This window comes from Lutjanus erythropterus, chromosome 21 (genome assembly GCF_056507025.1).
Source record: "Lutjanus erythropterus isolate fLutEry1 chromosome 21, fLutEry1.hap2, whole genome shotgun sequence".
NCBI lineage: Eukaryota > Metazoa > Chordata > Actinopteri > Lutjaniformes > Lutjanidae > Lutjanus > Lutjanus erythropterus.
The window spans coordinates 14,630,501-14,650,995 of NC_139337.1; the positions used below are offsets into that span (position 1 = coordinate 14,630,501).

Genomic DNA, 20,495 nt, shown 5'->3' on the forward strand with positions numbered 1-20,495 from the left:
CATCAAGAGAAATTATGATAATTTTCTGAAACATATTAGTCTCATTAAGCTTCAGGGAAAATGAGCAGTGATCACACAGCAAATGAAATGTATTTAATGAATGAGGCCATTGTTTAAATTCTCATCTAGTAACATTGATGATGAGATGAAATGCATCAGGATTCTCCTCAGCAGGTCAATAATTGATTGATTACAATGTTTGTGTGCTTTGGAGCAATTAAAGATGCCCTGTGGAGTTTTCTTGTAAACAAACATGTTTACTATCAGTGTTTCTTACCAAAAAGCATTGTGTGTAGCTTTATGATCTAACAAATGTGTAGAACCTATTTCCTTCCTAATTAAACATTTGCAAAGCAAATTTCTTGAATATTTTTAATCCTGCATTGTTTACATCTGTGTTTACTAGCAGTCTTCTTCTTCACTGGCTTTGCTGGTGCATCGCCACACTTCTTTGCATGTTACCACCACCAGCATCAGTGGAATAACATGAAACTCATGTCATGGACGCACCAACGCAGACAGCAGGGGACGGAGCCATGCGAACCCAGCGCGAACTTAAAGGCTGCTCGTGGCAAACGTCCAGCCGGGAAAATGAGGCAGATGAGAGGGGACTCGGGCTGGCCCAGCAACGGGAGAGCGGAGACCGTTGTGCTCACATCTTGCAGAAACCTGCTCCACCACAGCATCCCGGATCAAGCTGTTGCACTAGATGGGCAGAACGTGCTCAGACCTGACAGGACTCAACATGCAACTTTGTAGGAGGGCAAGGGGAGGACGACTCTGTGTTTATATTAAAGATGCTTCATGCAAAAACCTAGTCAAAGTTTATAGACAGATGTTGAATGTTTTATGTGACTGTCGACCACATTATCATCACCATCTTATTGCTGCTGGTTACATTCAACCAATGCATATTTCCAAAAATGCACCACAGAATAATTTCCTGTGTGTATACATGAATATGCATAGGTGTATACATAACAATAAAGATATTGTTTTTATTTACATTTATGTGCGTGGAGCATAAAGGGACATTGTGCAACCCTGTGTTGCATAATGATAAATAAATTGTCTTGATACCTCAAAGTGTGTGCACAATACAAACAAAACTGGGAACCACAGGAAGAAACATTGCCTCGCAGCACCAGCATTGTTGGAAAACATTCCAGTTACAATCAAAAGCTTATGTGTGATAAAAGTACTTGACGTTGCACTGCAGGTCAAATGACAGGTGGATATTAGTCGGATAATCCAACACAAACTGGTCAAGTTAAGTTAAACTGGCACTGAATGGCAAGATTTGTATCATAAAAGGCTGTCATCCGCTAACCAATTCCAAAAACTTAACTTTTCTTTTTCTGCTTTGTGTTTATCATCTATTGTGTTTATTGATTTTATATTTTATGCCCCTGTCAGTGAAATTGTCAGAGCAAAGCACTTTGTTCCCTGCGTTAAGCTTGATGTCCTTGAGCGTGCAACCATACATTTTGTAGCTTTAATTGTCTTTGTGTCTGCATGTCAAACAGTCTTCTGTCGTTTTAAGGCTGCTGCTCTTGACACAATTTCCCCAGACTCCAAACTCACATAAAACGGGTCAAGCTTATTCACAAGTTTGTTTTCATTGTGACAGAAACTTTCTCAAATGCCCGTGGGAGAGTCTGTCTTTCTAGATCTCTCAACATTCAATTTGTCTTCATCACAGTAAAAAAAAGGCAAAACTGCATAAACGGAACTTGAGAAAGATTATCTCGCCATCGGCACTCCATCCACAGGCAGTGAAGACACAATTACTGTCGTTCTCGCGCTGAAGACAATTAACTGCAGGCTGTTTGAGGTACGCCACAAACAGCCTGACCAACTCCATCTTCTCTTACTCATCAGAGCATATGAGTTTAACAAACAAACTCAGCAGAAAATCAAATACAGAGACACAGAGCCCTTATGAATCTTGAATCCTGTTGATATGATGTGAGCTGAGCGGGCACAGCAGAGGCAGTCAGGGGAGATGACCTTGTAAATTAACTAGCCATAATAATCCCTCCCTGCAGGCTTCAATACCAACTCTTCCTGTCACTCACTCTGCTGTATGATAGGTACATATGGTGGGTAGGAGATAATGCACTTCCACACACACACACACACACACACACAGAACTAAACCTGTCGTTTCAGTGCTTTTTAATCATCTACTTCGCTGCTGAGTTTGATGCAGAAAAGATGCATATACACGTCCATGCAGAAACACACACACACACACAGTGCTGTGGGGTATATTCTATAGCCTGCTAGTATTGATGAGGTTAGCGGTGAGGATTAATGCCTGTCAGGTAGGGGCTTTAGCGCAGTACAGAAGAGGGCAAACGGTCACGGAGAGCGGTGAAAAGATTATTATCCTTATTATGATGCCTTGACGCACTCCCTTCATCTATCAGTCCACCTCTCCCCCTCCATCTGTCACCCTGTCTCCAGATCCACCCTGCTCCCTACACCTTGCCTCAAATTTGATTGATTTCCTGCACAAACATCTCATTTTCTTTCTCGCCAGCTCCACTCTGTTACTCTTCATTGTTCTGCTCTATCCTTCTCTTTGCTGTTCCATGTGGCGCAATTTCACCAGCTCGTCCACTCATTGTCCTTTCTTTTCCATTGTAAGAAGAATTTGCTGTTTAGTTTTGTTTTGATCCCTATCATCAATCCTTGTTAATAGCTCCACATGTCAATTTACTGGGAGTATAACGATCCATCGAATCAAATTCAATGATCACCAATCCAATATCTGGATGTAAACTGAAAACACCGATCCATATCTTCATCTTTATGATATAGCTTTTATTTTGAAATTCCCATGGTGCGCCTGTGTCACGGTTTCCATCCAAGTGCACCTCCTTCCAAACCATTCAAGTAGTATATTACAGTATGTTAACGTTCATCGTCAGTTTTTTATGAAGAGCTAAGGATGCGTCCAATGGTTTAACTGAGTTTAATTTTTTGGCAGCAACAACTTTGCTTTGTTGCTGCGTGATGTTTTATTCCCCTCGTCCTCAGCTTTGTTTCTGACATGAGATCAGGTGGATAGTGTGTTTTTGCTGGCTAAAAGACTACCTGTGTCTTAAAGCAATTATTCCCAAGAACACATACAGAGTTTTCTATAGTTTATTTAGTTTAGCTTTTTCAATCTATAAAAGGACAGTGTGTACTGGCATTGATCAGTTACATGAAATGAAAACATGGTTGCTAAGGGCTCCCACCTAATAGTCAACTAAACCATCACATTTTCATTTATTTCTTAGTCGCAGGAGAGATTAAAAAAACGCCTCCATTTGGGAGCTGTGCCTAATACAGACCTTTTTCTCTTGTAAGACTGTAGCCACCAGCACACTGCTACCTGTGCTGTAGCAAAAAACACATTGAAAGAATCAGTTAATATCAGAAATGTGTGACATCTGGTCAACTGATAGCTTGAATTACTGTTGACTAGGAAAATCTTTAGATGGGGGAATTCCAGGTTTTATACATGTTTATATATCTGTATTGTAATTTACACCCCTGTATGTTGTTCGTTAGGAAAGTTTACAGACAAGGTTACAACTTCTGGTAGGGCTGTGCTGCTGCTGGGACTGAGCAAAAGTTAATCAGGGCCACAACAACAAAACTCGTATTAAAATCTAACAGCAGGGATTAACTGTGAGTCAGGAAAAAGCGTGATAAAATAGCATACTAACCTTATTTGGCTTATGTGAAGGGAGGTAGTGATCAACCAGGCAGCTAGAGAGTGAGGACTGATGATTTTCTATTTTACGTAAATGGCCCTCAGCACTGTATGACTGCCTCTTCTCTCCGTCCTTCTTCTTCTCACTTCCTGGTTCTAAAAGCATGTTTTAGATGTTTCCCTGCTCCAGCACACCTGATTCAGATGATCGGCTCGTCACGAAGCCTCTGCCTGATAGCCTGAAGCCTGATAACGAGCTGATCATTTGAATCGGGTGTGCTGGAGCAGGGTAACATCTAAAACATGCAGGGCAGTGAGCTCTGAGGACCCACTCATCTCATTGTGCTAATATTTTGTGACAGCACCAGTAGTCATCCCTACAATGTTCATGTAATATCGCTAAATATCAATAGAGTTATGTGGTAAAAAATATTGTGACATTTGATTCTGTCCATATTGCCCAGCCATACTGACACACGTGCTTAGATGCAGCAGTGCAGGGAGTGTGTGCGTGAACACCGGCGCACTGCAGCCACATCCCCCAAACACCCTTGATTGCAAGGCTGACACTCGACTGGCTGATGGGTGATAAGCTTCAACTTCTGCAGGCTGCTGCACATCAACAAATGATGAAACGAAGCACTTGAAGTAAACATGGGCCTGTTTTTGTCTTGTAGAGTTACCTTCACTGATTGCTTTATCGATTTGCTTGTTTGTGTTGCTCCACACTAAGTAAAGTGAGGGATCAGTAAGTAAGTAAATGAGTGACTGATTGTGTGAACGAGTGAGAGGGTGACTGATGGACTCGATGAGTGAGAGGGTGCGTGAGTGAGATAAGCAGCTTGATCCCACTTCACAACATCACACTCGGCACCTGTAAATGAGTTTCCCTTTGATCAGCTTTGCGCTCCTGCAGCCTCCTTCGCTGCTCTGCTCCCTGCTGCTCTCCCTCTCCCACAGGTGATGAGGGGGCCCAGGGGCAGCACATCAGAGGACCTGAGAGTGCTGCGTACGTGTGTGTGCATGTGTGTGTGTGTGCGCACAGATGTCTGTGTCTGTAAGGGTGGAGACCTGGCTACGATGCCTCCAGGTAAACAACCATCTGGAGAGTGACATGCACTCAGACACGCTCATGCGCACACTCACATTAGCTCATCCAATAAACAACATTAAAAATACATGGCATATCAAGTGAGGAACGATAAACTTGCTACAAGCGTGTTTACCATCACACTGTGAGAGATCTGAGATATGCCATTCACGCACCACCATCATCCTGTCAAAACTTGTTCCAGTCCCATGTGCACCGCTGCCAAGAGCAAAACTGATCAAGAAAGCTTCCCAATTTCTGACATCCACACCACAGCATTGCTCGTGGCACTTAAGAAACCACCCAAAATCTCTGAAACTTTTTTGAAAAGCAGACTTATCTAAGAAGAGCAAATGCCCAAATCTGTCGCTTGACACTATCAAGCTGCATCATGCTGTCAGAATACATCTGATAAGTCCATCTCACAGAAAATGGGGCAGTTGGTTAGATTATTTGGTGCTGCGCTTGCCTCATGATTCTTGTTCCTGTATTACTGGCAGGTATTGAATGGGATAACAAAAAACGGGTGAAACAATCAGCAAAAAGATACGCAATACACCTCCATTGCATTTATGTAAAGTTTAACCCACTGGAATATAACCACATCAGTTACACTTTGCTGGTCTGGTCACAGTTGGAATTGAAAATGAGGATATTAAACTAAAAATATCAATCTCCAAATATGGTCACTTATAATCAACAGGGCGTAAAGACTCTATTACAAGTCTAATATCTCCCCATGCTGGTAGCAAACAGACAATTTAAACTGAATATTGAAAAATGGTCTTCAATTTATACAGTCTGCACTACAAAATTGCAAATGGGTGTTCAAATGCATTTCGAATCATATAACAGCGGCAGTTTTATGAAAAAAACAAGCAATGTGATTTTTTTTATAGCATTGTGCAGATTGACAGAAAACTTTCAGGCCCTTCCCTTTCTCAATGTACAGTGTAAGACTGATTAGATTTGGGATTAATAAACTGTGCAGTAACTGATTCTGGAGAACAATAAATGCTTGTTGAGTCTCATTCAAAGGTTGTCAGATCAGTGACACTATGGATTTACATGTGCTGCTTGGCTTGACTCGGTGTGTCAGCCCGGCACAGTGGAGTATGCACTCACTTAAAGGTGTGTATTCAAATGATGAAGCGCTTGTCTTTAGTCAAGCTTCTGAACAGTGGATAAAAATTGTATTTCCTCAAAATTACTCACAATAAAAGTCCCCCACGATTTTGTTATTTAAAAGCTTTTATTATGAGGAGGCAAAATCAGGAAATGCTGGGTTTTCATCAGCAATAATTTTATATGACTTCAACTGAAAGTGAACCAGTTTTCAAACGTAAAAACACAACAGAACAAAAACATTTAATGCCTCCATACTGCTCATCTGGGGTAATCCAAGTCTCCTAAAGCCCCAGCATGCCAAGTTGACTAAAATAAATTATTTACACCATGTTTTTGGCCTAAATCTTTACTGTAGAAACAGCATGTCAGGGCTTTGGGAGACTTGGATTATGCCAGACAGGCAGTATGGAGCCATTTTCTGTTTCTATTCCAGTTCTTTTTTAAATTTGAAAACTGAACAGAATCCTCTTAATGGATGTTTTAAATGGTTTTCTTTCTTTAATTTCTATAGTCTCCATTCTTCTTACTTAATAGACTACCCTAAGAATCTTTATCTTTGTGCAGCAGGCATCCTTTGTTGTTAAATCAGATGAAGAAATTGCTTTGTCTAATGCCTTTAAACATTCTCTAGAGGTCCACTATTATAAAGGTGAAAAGCAAGAGTGTCTATCTAACTGTGTGACTGCTGTGCAACAGAAAGAGCTCAGGTACCTCTTGTGTTTTTGTTAAGTTGATAAGAATATCAAAGCCATGTTCTTTAAAATTCAATCTGATGTTGTTTTAATCACAAATTTGCCTTCAAAGTTACTCTGTTTACTAAACTTCTTCCCTAATTGCATAATTCTGTGTATTACAATTTTCATAAATTAGTGTTCCTACAGTTTTTTTATTGTTTCCTGGTCTCAGCTTCAAGACTGCCAAGACCCAGTGATCCAGGCCACTTCTCTCTGGTCTATCCTTGATTAAAAAAGAAGACATAATTCAGCATAATTCTCATTCAAGTTATTCTTGTTCATTTAGCCTCTCTGTGATCAGTTCACCAGGTTTAAAAGAAAAACAAAGTTGTAGGATACAGGTTGAGATGACACTGTCTGGTTTAAAGGCTCAAAGTCAGCTTTGCATATTTAATACATCACAGCCAAGTAGCAAAAGCGCTATGCATCAACGCGTCTCATAAGCGACACTTCGGGGAGTCTGGAGCTCTACTTCCCTTCAAAAACCCATTTTTCCTCTTTTAACGATGAGCCTTTTGTGCATGTTTTTGAATTTCCTGAATTCCTTTTGTTTGTCTTTTATTCTGATAAAAGGCACTGGAGTATTCAGGAAGCAAAAGGAAAATCAAGTCTATTTTCCATTCTCTATTTACCAACTACAAAAAGTGTTTGGAAACTAGTTCCTTGGTTCATAAACTGCCAACAAACTCGTGACCAGCAGTTTGCTGATGTCAAAGTGACTGAGCACAGTTCTTCTCATTTTTAACAATGATCAACAAATTGCCCTTAGGCATGACTGACACTCCTTGTATTAGACAACAAGTACTGTATGTTTGAATATGAATGTGCAGCCCCATGTCCTGCTTGAAATTTTATGCCCTTTTTCAGAGAAAATTGTGTCCTTTTCTAAGTTTATATGTACAAGGAAGGGTTGTGCATCAATGAGACACAAATGTGCTTGCCTTAGTATTTCCTATCTGCTCATATCCTGCACTAACCAGACCATTTCCCCTCATTGATGAAAGGCTGAAAGAGTTCTCACAGATGCAAGCAGCAGCTCAGAATCAGTGGTGAGGATGGATTTGTTATGACTGAAACACCCACGTTCTGAATGCGGGGGTCTTAGGTCGAGTGAGTTTGTTTATATCGAACCTGTCACTCCCCCGCTGAGTGAAGTGGACTCTTATTGCCATTGCCTCTGTTCACATTATTTACCAACCAATTATCCATACTGAAATGTATGAACACTTGAATGAGTCTGAATGGATGTGCCATCCTTGTTAGCATGGGACCTTACAATTGCTATAAGAGTGCTTTCGATTGGATTTAACGTGTATAATAAAAACAAATTGTACAGTTAAGTATAAGGTTCAGTGCTATGAAAGCTAATGACCTATGAAAATAATGAATGAAATGCATACAACTAGAATATAGCTCTTTTTCAATCACATCCATTTTCAGGGTTCATCTGTAAAGCTAAATGTCCCTGTTTGAGCTTGTCACAGTTGTTGATGTTTGTGTCAGAAATCCAACTGAAATCCTGATGCAAATAAGTCAGTGTCTCAGGGTCAATAAGATAATGCTACATATTTAGGCTGCGAGGGCAATAGAAGTGTAATATCGGGCTCTATGTTCTGATGGTAATGCACAACGCAGCACAACTGTCATTGCTATTTTCTGGCTGACACAGTTGTAATTTTAATGCCTAGCACCCATCTTGTGTAGTAAACAGATGTACTTGCAACCATGTGTGCACCCATGGGTGTCCTGATCCTAAATCTCGAGGCAGCAGAAAGCTATTACACCACTGACCAACAAAAACCTGATCTAAAGTCAATGCCACGGTATTTAGGATGATACGGCCACATGGGCGGATTTGCGATGTGCATACACTCTGCTTCTAGGGCACTGCATCAAATCACAATCATAAAAATTAACATGCTGGTTAATAGCGGATAATCGCAGTGATATTACTGCACACATGTAAACATTTAAAATGACTAAAAGCAAGTACTTTGTGTGTAAATGCTCACACAACATCTCTCTCAATGGGGAGATGCTTCAGCCTATTGCACCAACCTACAACCTAGCCGCTTTTAATCATAATGTTAATTTTTATCACCCAGTCAGATTAATACACCATAGGGAGGCACACTTGGCTCTTAAAGGGAGATGACAATGACACTGATGCTGTGCCAAAAATACACCTATACCAATATTAATTAAGAAACCAAATGCAACCCCTTTATGTCTTGCACCTTACTTTGCAGCAAGATCATGCACTGACTAAATAGCAGTGTGGAGTTGGACGTGCACTACATGCACTTTAGACTATGCGCTATAGATAATCTAAATAGGACCCATTATCTTGTCTGGATTATGATTATTGTTCAGGTCATACAGCCAAAGGAGCTGCTAAAAATAAAATAAAAAGTCACCCTTGCAGAAAGGCAAATTATTTTCAGCAAAAATGATGTCATTTAACTTAACTTATTAAAACACATCTCACAGGAATTGTGGGAAGAGGGCAGGGAGGGGGCATTTTCAATGACATGGCTGCAATTAAGATTTTGCACAGTGGAGGGTAAACAGGCTGGAGTGCACAGTCAAAACAAAAAAAAAACAACAACAACAACAAAAGGGGAAAACACGCTCAGTGCAAACCAATGAAGATGGGATCTAAAGTCATATAAATGGCACTGGTTTGATCTTTGTTGCTGATGTGTACCTTTACTCCAGAGGACGTGTAAGTAGTCCTTATCCAGGGGCTGGTTCAGAATGATCAGACAGATCCGCTGCTTGCCTGCAGAAGAGAAAAGGGAAAGGTATGAATCATACACAATCAGATAGACACACAGACTGACGATGGTGCATAATCACCACACAGCAAAAACACAACACATCACTATTTGCATGTTTAAAAAAACACCTTTTAAATACAGACTGGGGACTTTTGTTCATGGCACTGAATGTGCCAAGTAAGGACTAAAATTAAAACAATGGAGTGATAATGAAGTCATTGTCATGCTCCTACACGAAAACGGGAAAATAAGGGGGAGGATGTAATAACAGAAACCATTTCCAAACGTATCTGGGTGTTGAATCTTGTTTTGTGAAAGTTCAAACTGTTTTCCTACTTGATCCAATTGGTAGTTTGTTAGTAACATCAGGAGATAGCTAAACATAACCAATGCAGAGCTCAACAATAGGATTGCCTGCTTACCTGGGGCAAGTAAAATACCATATTGGGCAAGTAAATGTAAATGTAAGTAAATTACTTGCCTGACCGGGCAAGTGGTAACAAAGTGTTAAAGTATTTCGATATGTGATGAATCATTACAGTACTTTTTCACACAGAAATGGCAGAAAACGCTGTTTTCAGCCTCTCAAATACACAATTTCCTGCTTTTCTTCATTTCTTATCTGAATATCTATACTGAAAATCACTGACAAATCAAGACATATCTCATCAATGTTCATATGAAAACCTTGACCTTGGTGATGCACCATGTGTAACTACAAGACAAAAGAGGAAAGCCCTTTCAAAAACAGCACAAATGAAATTTACCTGCCATCCTATAGCTTCTCTCTCTCCTCTCAGCATACCTCCATGCTTCTTTGTCAAAGTCTCCGTCCCAGGGTGCATCATTTCACAAATCTATTTCCTCCCTCAGCCCCCCATCCATCTTGCTTTTAGCTTTTCTTTTGCTCCACTGCTAATGCAGATCCCCTGACTAATACTTTAGAATTGTCATTTTTCTATCTGTAGGAGATGAAAAAAAAAAGTAATGGAAAACTCTGCATTCACTGGCAAAGTGAAAACAGTGCTGCTGCTAGAAAAGCCTTAATGGACCAAAGACAACCCCTCTTCCCCTCACCACCACCACACTTACCCATTTCATTGCTTGCTCATTTATCTTCCATTCTTATGTCAGCCCTCATGAATGATTTCTCATACATTTTTAAAGTTGTTGCCTTTTGTAGCAATGCCAAAATGTCAAGCTTAAGCAACACTCTGTGCTTACAATGCCCTCTTCCCTCTCCCCTAAACTCTACTTATGTAAATTCACAGCACAACTGGATTCCAGTTTCAGAAAGCCACAACATGGTGAATCTAATAAAGCTTGTATCTTTCCCAAGACACCTTTCCTGATTCATCGTGAATGCAGTGGGAGGCCAGAGAAACCAACGGTGAAGAAGAAAGAAAAAGAATATACTTTAGGTTTCATGAAATTCTCATTGCAAAATGTGCATCACCTCGTGTCCTGAAGAAAATCGTTCTTGGATTTATACCCTCATGAGAAGGCATTTTGGCTTAGCTGAGAAAGTGTGGAGAGAAAAAAATTGTCCTTTGGGTTTGTGACTTTGTTGCAGCAGCGGGCTTGATGTTGTTAAAAAGTTCACATCACTGGAAGGTCATTTCCGATATGAAAAGTCAACCCCAGCAGAGTATGGTAAAAGGAGGAGGAAGGGAAGAGAGGACAAAGAGGAGACACCAAAGAGGAAGAAAAGAAAAGGAGGACACAAGAAGGGGTAGGTGAGGAGGAGGAAGAGGAAGAGCAGATTTGTCAGTCTTGTCTCTTAATTGGCTGGAGGTGTACAGAGAACAAAAGACAAACTCAACCAGCCGTGACTTTTCAGATAACCCCTCGTCGCACAAGCGCTCACCTCCCCGCACACACACGCCAGGGAAGGTGTGCGGCTTTTGTGCACTCCGTTCAAAGAAATGTCACCTTGGGATTCTTATAAAAGTGCCAGACAGCATAAATACCACAAATACACGGACACACACACACACATACACACACACGCAAATTCCAAGCACATAACCTAGCACATAGATATTCCAGGAATAGGCATTTATAATTAAAATGGTGAAATTTAAAAGGCTAACCATGCACACTGGGGATTTTAAAATGCAGACATCCAGGGGCTGTTTTTATATTCTCCAACAAGAGACTAGACAAGCATTTCCTGTGAGAGATTAACTAAAGAAGCCATAGAAATATTCTCTAAACTTATCTAATGGGAGAAGAAGTGTTTGACAATACAGTACAGTTGGGAGAAAGATTTTGAAAGTGTATGATACAGTGAATTTCATACACATTTTACCTTTAATAGCAAGTGACAGTCTTATCAACAAAATTATGTCATCAGGAGGATGTGTGTGTGTGCTCTGATCTGCTCTGTTCTGCAGCCGTTTAGAGGATTATTTGCACACTCTGTGAAATCTTTAGAATAAATCTTGGATTTGTACAGTGAGCAAACTCAAGCTTGTAGCCTGTAATGCTCAGCTAACGCGTTTGAGTAAACATTTGTTTCAATGGATGCTTCAAAACTGCTGATAGCATCCTTTCAAAAAGTGAGTGTCTCTTGACTGATGTTGGCCTTTTTGTGTTATTGATTTTTCGACCTGTACAAGCGTAGAAAATCAACCCTACTTTTGCGTTCCTGATCTGCACAAAGCATACACATATGTGAGAATGTCAAACACATACAAACATATGTACACATACAGACGCACAATTACAGTGTTTAGTTTACAAGAGGATTAATGGATCGATGGAGACAGACAAGGAGCAAGACACAAAGGAAGTAAGACAGACGTGAGCAGTGCACCATAATGCAACCTATACTACTATAAACATCTTATAAATAACTGGTACATAATGCATTGGTAACACCCTAGACTCTCTTTATCCTTGATAAATTACTTTTACTTAAAGCTTACACAAGGCACTTTCATAGTGTGTTGATTTTGGAGGCCCCTGTGGACAGAAGCAGTAGTGTTTGCAGTGTAATCTCCACAAAACATAACATCACAAATAATATGATGTAAATTAAAATCCCCTCCTGCTTCCTTTTAACTGGCTAACATATTACTCATTGCTACTTCGTCTGAGAAAATGCAAACACAGGCTTGTTTCATCTGATCCTGAGGAGAATCCGACCCAGCTGCAGGTATTAGAATATAGAAATAACCAGTCTTCTTGCTCATTGTCTTGTTTGCTGATGTGGATCAGCATTAAATTGGTTTCATAACCAGTTTAAACTCCCTAGTTTTAAGTAGGGCTTGGCAGTAAGCAATTGGTAACCAATTCTGTGCCACTGTTTGCCATCAGTTACAACCGCTTTATAACATATAAAAAATAAGGTCAGCAAACAGCAAAACAAGCTCCCCAAAATACAATACTGATGATAACTCTGCAGACTGTCTGTGGATTTAAAATGAATAGAGATTCTGCTGGTAAAACCTTACCAGTTATTCATTACTTTTTTGGTTTGTATGTGAGTTAAACTTGTAATTGTTGTAAGATGAATGATTAATGGTCAATGGTTTCGACAAACAATGCATAGTAGTCGCACAAATCCAAACACCATTTAAGTAAGGTGCTGGATCAACAGCATGTATATTTAAAGATGGAGTCTCCGACTAAGTTTGAAGAAGAGCAGTGGGAAACTGCACTTGTGGATGTGGCAATACACTTGCATTTTTTGGGTTCAAAATTAACTTCTTTTGTCCACTAGCCACAGGGCTAGTTAATGTTCAAATCTGATCAGTCACTCAATAGATTACCACTGTATTTTGTGCTGGTGAATAAAGCAAATCTGCCAGCTGCACTACTGGCATTTTTTATACAAGGAATCAACGGTGGACGCCTGAACTGATAAAAGCCTATAAAGTATCAAATAAAAAACAAAGTGAGAAGAATTTTGTTGGGTTATTGTAATTAAGCTTTAAACATTATTTTATGTCACAGTGTTTATATCAAATTGTGGCTTTAAATTTTGTCAAATAAATCACTTAAATTAAATATTAATTAAAAAATAAGTTCAGTTATATTTTTATCATCTTCATTTTATTTTCAAGGAGAATTCTATGCTCATATTAAGATTACCAAAACAAATAACACCTCTAAGAAACATTTCTCAGCATTGCACCTTGAGTTCCTCGTCTAGTGTTCTTGTATTTGTCACATTCCATTCTGTGAATGGATAAACACAGACGACAAGAAGTCAAGACAAGATATTTCATGTTCAACTAGAGTGCAGCTCAATATTTCTTGCGCAATCCAAACAAAGGCAGGCTGGAGGAAAGTGGTTTCACCAACACAACAACAACACATGTTGGTAAAATATATTAATATATATTAATATATTAAAGAGTGGATTCTTCCCGAACCCCGTATTAGTAAACTGCACTCAATACGCGTACTGTATGTTTATGAACCAGGCTCATTTGTGCTCACTGTATGCCGAAAAATCCTAGAAGAATAAGGGAAGCAAAAGCTCTGACACTGCTGTGCTTTCTGGGGATATTACATTAGTTTTTCACTCTATTTATATCTTTCTGTGGGTGGACAATATTTGCAGCCAGTATCAAAATCCCACACCACAATTTAATTTGGACAAACAGAATGTATCTGTCGCTACTCAACCAATGGCAGCCCCCTTTATTACAACACACAGGGAATATTTTTCATGCAAGTCACAAGATTAGTTCTTTAGAAAGTCGATCTCGAAAATTACATGGAAATGACAAATGTACCTGTAGGTGTAATACAAGACAGACACGGAGGGAACTACATGTCCCTGCCTTCTCCTCCACAGGCCAAACTGTTGTTCGATCCCCTTGACCTTTGCAGCTCTGTGTAAAACCTGCCCTTAGGCACGAATCAGCTCTCCTTCCTCCACACTCACATACACACACACCACCAGGGAGCTGGCACAAACCTTGACCTGGCTGAGGATAGTAGCTAAAGGCAGCTATAACCATCTTTCTCCACAGGTCTGTAGAGCAGCCAGTACTGACCATCTGGAGAGTTTTTTTTTTTTTAAGAGCATCAACAGATGCAGAGCATCTTTGGGGTAATCTTGCTACAAAATGTGCTTACGTGCCATTTGAAAAGACAGAATAAATCTACAGCAGTGGGATTTTTTTCTGGCAAATGTTAGATTGAACTTTGTTTTCCAGTGTTGTGTTTGAACAAAGGGAATTTATATGATGACAGAGGAGCAAGATTATTTATTTTTAGAAATATTTTAATAATCAAAATGCCTCTTCAAAGTCTGTTTTGCTCAAACAGCTAACATTATGAGCAAAAACATCAAGGCCTCATCTTTCAGTAAAGATTCATTATGTACGCAGGGTAACAAAAGGAGACACAGGGAAGTGCATCTCATACATATACACATTGTTGTCATGAAAGTGTCAGTGATTTGTTTTTGAGTTTTAATTCCCCCAAGACTCTTTGTGTGTGTCAGAGTGAGGGGGAGAAGCAGAGAGAAGAAGACAAGTGTGACAGTGATGTGAGTAAGTGCGTGTTTTGATCAGGCGCATACAGATCGTCTGTGTTTGGGTGTCCCACACACAAATAAAGCTCGTGGGTGGACCTGCAAGTTTGATTGATTGCGCGTGTGTGTTTGTGCCAGGGGACTGCGTGTTTGAAAGACGGTACCTGAGGGCAACAGACAGTCCAAAGGCGTCAACTCTTCATCCATGGTCAGGATCTGCAGGAGCCCCGTCTTCAATCAGCCGACTCACCTGGAACTGAGGGGAAGAGGACAGACACTGTTGCTGCTCTTCTTGCTTAGATCTTTTTTTTTTTCGATTTTCTCTGTTTGGTCTTTTGTTTCACACCCATCAAAGGCAATCATTTCATTTTCTAACTTGTCTCTAATCGCAGTTTATCACCAGCCTTCCTCTGGGCTAATTATATCCCCTGAAACAACCAGGCAAACTCAAACTCAAACACGCACACATGAGCATGATGACACCAGGGCTGTGGCTAAAAACAACTCCTGGTGTGATGGCCCACTGGCAGATGCAGACATAAAATAGCTGGGCAAAATAAGAAAACTGAACCGATTTTTTTTTTTTTTTTTTTCGCTGGTGCTGGTTTCTCTCTGTTATCTACAAATTCACCAAACTGATCAAGATGACAGCTCTTAAGATGGGTGATTAAATTTGTGGTGTTGAAGGAAAGCAATTTTGGACCTCCTCACATAACCAATGTTGAGCAATCACTGCAAACAGCAACTTTGCTATTCATTTAAGACCAAAAAACCCTCCGCACCACAGACATACTCATGTCACACACACATAAAGAAACCACTGTTTTATTAGCCGGTCATGTCAGCAGAGATCCCCATGACGTGCTGATATTGCCATGCATCCCAAGTCTAAAACCCAAAGGTATTTGCTTTAAAATTATATCACACAGCAAAAAGCAGGAAATAGCCACACTGAAGATGCTGGAGCCACAGAATGTTGGGCATTTTTGCTTAAAAGAGACAGCCTATAAATCAATTATCAAAATGGATGCAGACTGATGTCCCTTCTGTCATTTTATGGTTAACTGACTGCTGGCTGCAGCTCTAACAATACAATACATACATAATACAACACACTGCACATTACAATGATAATATCACCACATAGGCGTGTCAGGACAGTTGTCACACTGTCATCGAATATTTCGTAGAAATTAATGAATTGTTTACCTTGTACACAAGCTGCTAAAGAGGAAACAAACCTCTAAAACAGCAACATTTTTCATAAAAGTTATCAGAGCTGAAGCAATGAGTCAATTAATTGATCAATCAGGTGACAGAAAATTACTCTTAATACCAAATATTTGCTGGGCCCAGCTCCTTAAAATATGGAGCAAAATTTCTTTGCCATGATAGTAAATTGAACATTTTTGGCTCTGTGAAATGAGAGGCCTCATCAGCATGTTTTGTTATATTTTACTGATAAATTTATTAGCAAATGCACATTTTTCAGTAAGAAAAATAATCATTCGCAGCAGCCCTAGAAATATTTTAGTGAGCAGAAATCAGTCACATACTCACATATAACCAAAGCATTGTGAAGAGCTTCAAATGTTTTATGGATAACTGAAGTGAAACAGTATCTTGGGCATGTGTCTGAATATTTTAGAACACATAAACTATCAACCAAAAAGCTAAAGGCAAGAATGTAAAACAATTTCACAACAAAAATATAAAAACAATACGTAGTATCAGTTCATATCACTCTCTGCAGACTGAACAGTAAGTCTGACATTTAAAATTGCTAAATGAAATATGAAAAATCTCTAAATAACTTTTTTACGTTTACGAAAAGTCCTTCTTGTAAATGCTTTTGTGTGTACATTTAACCCAACCAAAACTTTTGAAATATGTATTCAGCAACCGTCTCTTAGTTAAAATCACATTAAATTCTGTGCATATATCACACTGTATTCCTTCTGCTATTATGAAATAAAACATATGTGAACAACAAAACACAACACTCCATGTGCTCACCTTTCACTTTTACAATCCAGTTAGTAGAACAGACCGTGATTATGAAAGAGAAGAAAGCAGTAAGAATAACAGTATCTCAACCTCAGGTGAACTTTTAACAGCCTCCTAAGACCGTACCTCCCCCACATGATGATCCTTCCTCCCTCCTATCCATATAAACATAGTCGGTCAAGTTAAAAACTAGGACTTCATTAATTATTAATGACTAGATTAGACTTTATTCATTTGCCAAATGAATAACACTGATATAAAATGGAATTATGTTGGCTAATCCTTTTATTGGGTATGAAGAACAGAATATAATGGAGAATTAAGGACAAAATGTGTATATTTTCATTTAGGGTTGAATTGTCCCTTTTAGTTGACGCATAAAGTACTAGTTTTCTATACATAATTCGTGTTATGTAAAATAAGTTCCCACAACCTAGTCCCATTATTCATTTATGTCAAAAAAATACTTGGTCCGTTCAACAGTATGTGCAAAGTATTCAAAGAAAAGAAAAAAAAGACAGCTTCTAAATCTTGTAATTAAATAGAAGTCATTGCTTTACTTCAACAACAACAGTCTGCATCAACTAAACACAGGTGTTTTGTCTGCAGGGTTTATCCAGCTGCAGATATAATCGAACACGCTGAACTGTGTTGATGCACATGTGAGCTGAAAGCAGCATCTCGCGATGCTAAAGCAGTAACAAAAACTAAAAACTGAGCCACAAACCCCTTTAACAGGAACCAAAAATGCTGAACTCTCTGTGCACATATTAAGCAACACTGTCACTGGGAAATGGACTTTGACATCCTTACCAGCACTTGTTTATTCAGTTTCTCAACGCTTGAACGCCGGCACAGGATCTTATCTAGAGGGGAACGCTTGATCTGCGAAACTCTCGCGAGATTTGTCAGTTTTGTCTCTTCATTGTGTATCTCGTACGAACGTTTTGTGTTTTACAATGTCACATCTTTGTGATTAAAATCTGGATAGCTTTAATAACAGAAAACACTCGGTAAAGTTGATGATTTCGGTTAAATGTAATGGCTCTCGCGAGATCTTTCGTGGATGTAGTTCTCTTTTACTTCTAGACAACCCGCTACGGCGAGACAGTGGTGCAGTGAACCAGGCGGCTTGTTGTTATTAACAGCTAAAACCGAACTATTCTGACAAAAACAACATATATTCTGACTCTGTGTGTCACTACTAATAAACCGACTTCACCTGCCAAAGCTGTTATCGCTATGCTTTCTGAATATTCAACAAAAACTTACAGAATGAAGCGACTTCCTCCATTGATATTGTAAACAGCCAAAGAGAGCGCAGGGAGGTAACCCAGTATGGTCGAAGAGTAGCAGGTATTTATTACGGTGACACTTAGGGGCCAAAAGTGGAAATGCATTGTCTTTGTACATTGCTGCTCCAAAGCAGGGAATCTGAAATGCAGTCCCAGAGGTGTTTTAAAGAGACTCTAGGGCTCTTCAGCACACTGAGAAATAGTTTAATTTCACTCTATGGTTCATTCAGTGGAGATTATTGTAATAAGAGAGTGACTATTCCAATCACTGCTTTCACTCTTTAACATAACCATCATTATGTGCCCCATTAGAACGTGAATACTGAACAGATGTCCAATTTAATATCAAATCAACAAAACAATAACAACTACATTCTTCCAATAAAGGGAATAGGGGAGACCAAGGGCAATTTTAACATTTTTCACATTTTCCTTCATAACAGCACTAGAAAGGCACTAGTCAACTTTTGGTGTAAGAAACATATATATGTGTGCTAATTGATAATACAATTGACATATTTTCAATAATAAGGATAGGACTATAATATTAAATTTAATGCAAGAAGTCAGCATGGTTGGGGGGAATTGTAACACAAAAAAAGGTCATATTAACCCACCGCATCTCAAATAAAAGCACAGTTCAACAACTCACAGTAGCGCTGTAGTTTCTTTGTAGCCCCTATATGGTTCAAATTCTTTTAAATTTCAAACATCATATGCATTTAAAGCAAAAGCCTATTTCTATTTTTGCAGAAAAATTGGCAACTACTCTAGTAGTAACTAGATTTGAATTATTTGAATTTAGTTGAAAGTAATTATTCATTTAGATTGTTCATTTGACAGAAAACTATATAAACACAGACAAACATGGTGCCTACTTTGGGCCATGTAGCTCAATCTTGTAAAAAAAATCTCTTATAATGGCTAGCAACATCTATATTAATATTGGTTGTATATGTTCATTTTTAATAAATAACCAGTCCAGACAAGAGAAGAAATATGCTGATCCTCCACAAAGTAACTACTGAGCATGTCAAGAGTGGAAGTGTCATCACTCAAACTTTTTTCTAAGTGGAGGAATAGACTGTTACAATTGCCCCCTGTTACATTGGCCCCCATTTTCTCCTAAAATAATACTTATAAAATAGTTACAGGTGGTCTAATGTGGTTATATTGGGCAGTGTGTGTGAACCTTAAATTTTTTTAAATGCCAGGAAACCCCTGAAACAGATCTGTATTAACACCACTGACCCATACACGATGAGGCTTTTATTGAAAGAGACTATTTTACTGTTTAATTCTAATTTAGTGTAATGGAGCATTAACAGTTGGACAATTAGTTGCTTCATTGATCCCCCTCCATGTGGAGATCTACCAGGTGTTAGTGTCTAGCTAAAAGAATGTACAGCAAGGTGGACGAATCAGGATCTTCCCAACAATCTCAGCCCTCCTGCTGGAGACCATTTCTACTTTTAAAGCAAAATGTATTTAAATTTGACTAAATTTAGTGACACTTAAATGCCATTTTCAAATATTGAGTTTTGGTGTTGGGGAAAAATGTTTGTCCTCAGTATTCTTCAGTACTGAGGTCAGCCATACTGTGCACATCTGAATTATTGAGGAAGATTTCTGGGATCCAGATGACATAAAATATTACTCTAAGCTTAAATTGTCACTTAATTTGTGTGATTCTTTTTTTATTATTAAAAGGACCAGTGTGTAAGACTTAATGGACTATTATAGTGACTGTGAAACGTACGAATAATGCAAGTTTCCGCAAGTGTCAGCCCTACCTGTCTTGCCTGATGACATTGTTCACCATCTGTCTGTACAGGGTCTGTCTTGTCCACACATTTCAAAGCATCACCAGCAAATGAGCAGCCACACTTTCAGTGCAGTGCGCAGTTTTCCTTTGATATGTATGAATGTTCTTGATCTATTTTTTCATCAATGATTTTCATATGATTGTGACATTAGCATGGCGGTGTGTGTGTGTGCTTGGTGAGTGTAGCTGATCAAAAGAGAGAAAAGAAAAAAAGTGGTTTGGTGGCAGTAAATGTACAGTTTGCCTATGAATATACACTGTGGAAGAAATTCAAGAAGTCCATTTGTCTTTCTTCCTAGCTGATGGATATAGTGAGGAGAGGCTTGGTTTATAAACCAGAGCAAAGTGAGCTGCTCTCTTGTTCTGGAGCACACTCTGCCCTGTCTGGGTAAAATGTGGAAAAAATAAGTATTCAGTGCCCTTTTACTGGACA

At 39.1% G+C, this 20,495-nt stretch overlaps 1 protein-coding gene across 3 annotated transcripts in view; it reads right to left on the bottom strand.

Moving 5' to 3' along the window:
- tpk1 (thiamin pyrophosphokinase 1) overlaps window positions 1–18,276 on the bottom strand; it is an 83,450-nt gene extending 65,174 nt beyond the window's left edge. For 2 of the 3 annotated variants that reach the window (XM_084747700.1, XM_084747698.1), the window contains exons 1-3: window positions 18,215–18,276; window positions 15,100–15,191; window positions 9,369–9,443 (exon numbers count right to left, since the gene is read on the bottom strand). In XM_084747700.1, coding sequence (XP_084603826.1) covers window positions 9,369–9,443; window positions 15,100–15,142 — 118 coding nt within the window. In that variant the 5' untranslated portion in view covers window positions 15,143–15,191; window positions 18,215–18,276. Of the gene's footprint in view, window positions 1–9,368; window positions 9,444–15,099; window positions 15,192–16,951; window positions 17,006–18,214 lie in introns of those variants that run through there. The other variant, XM_084747699.1, reaches the window with a different exon arrangement.
- Between the last annotated feature and the right edge of the window lie 2,219 nt (window positions 18,277–20,495).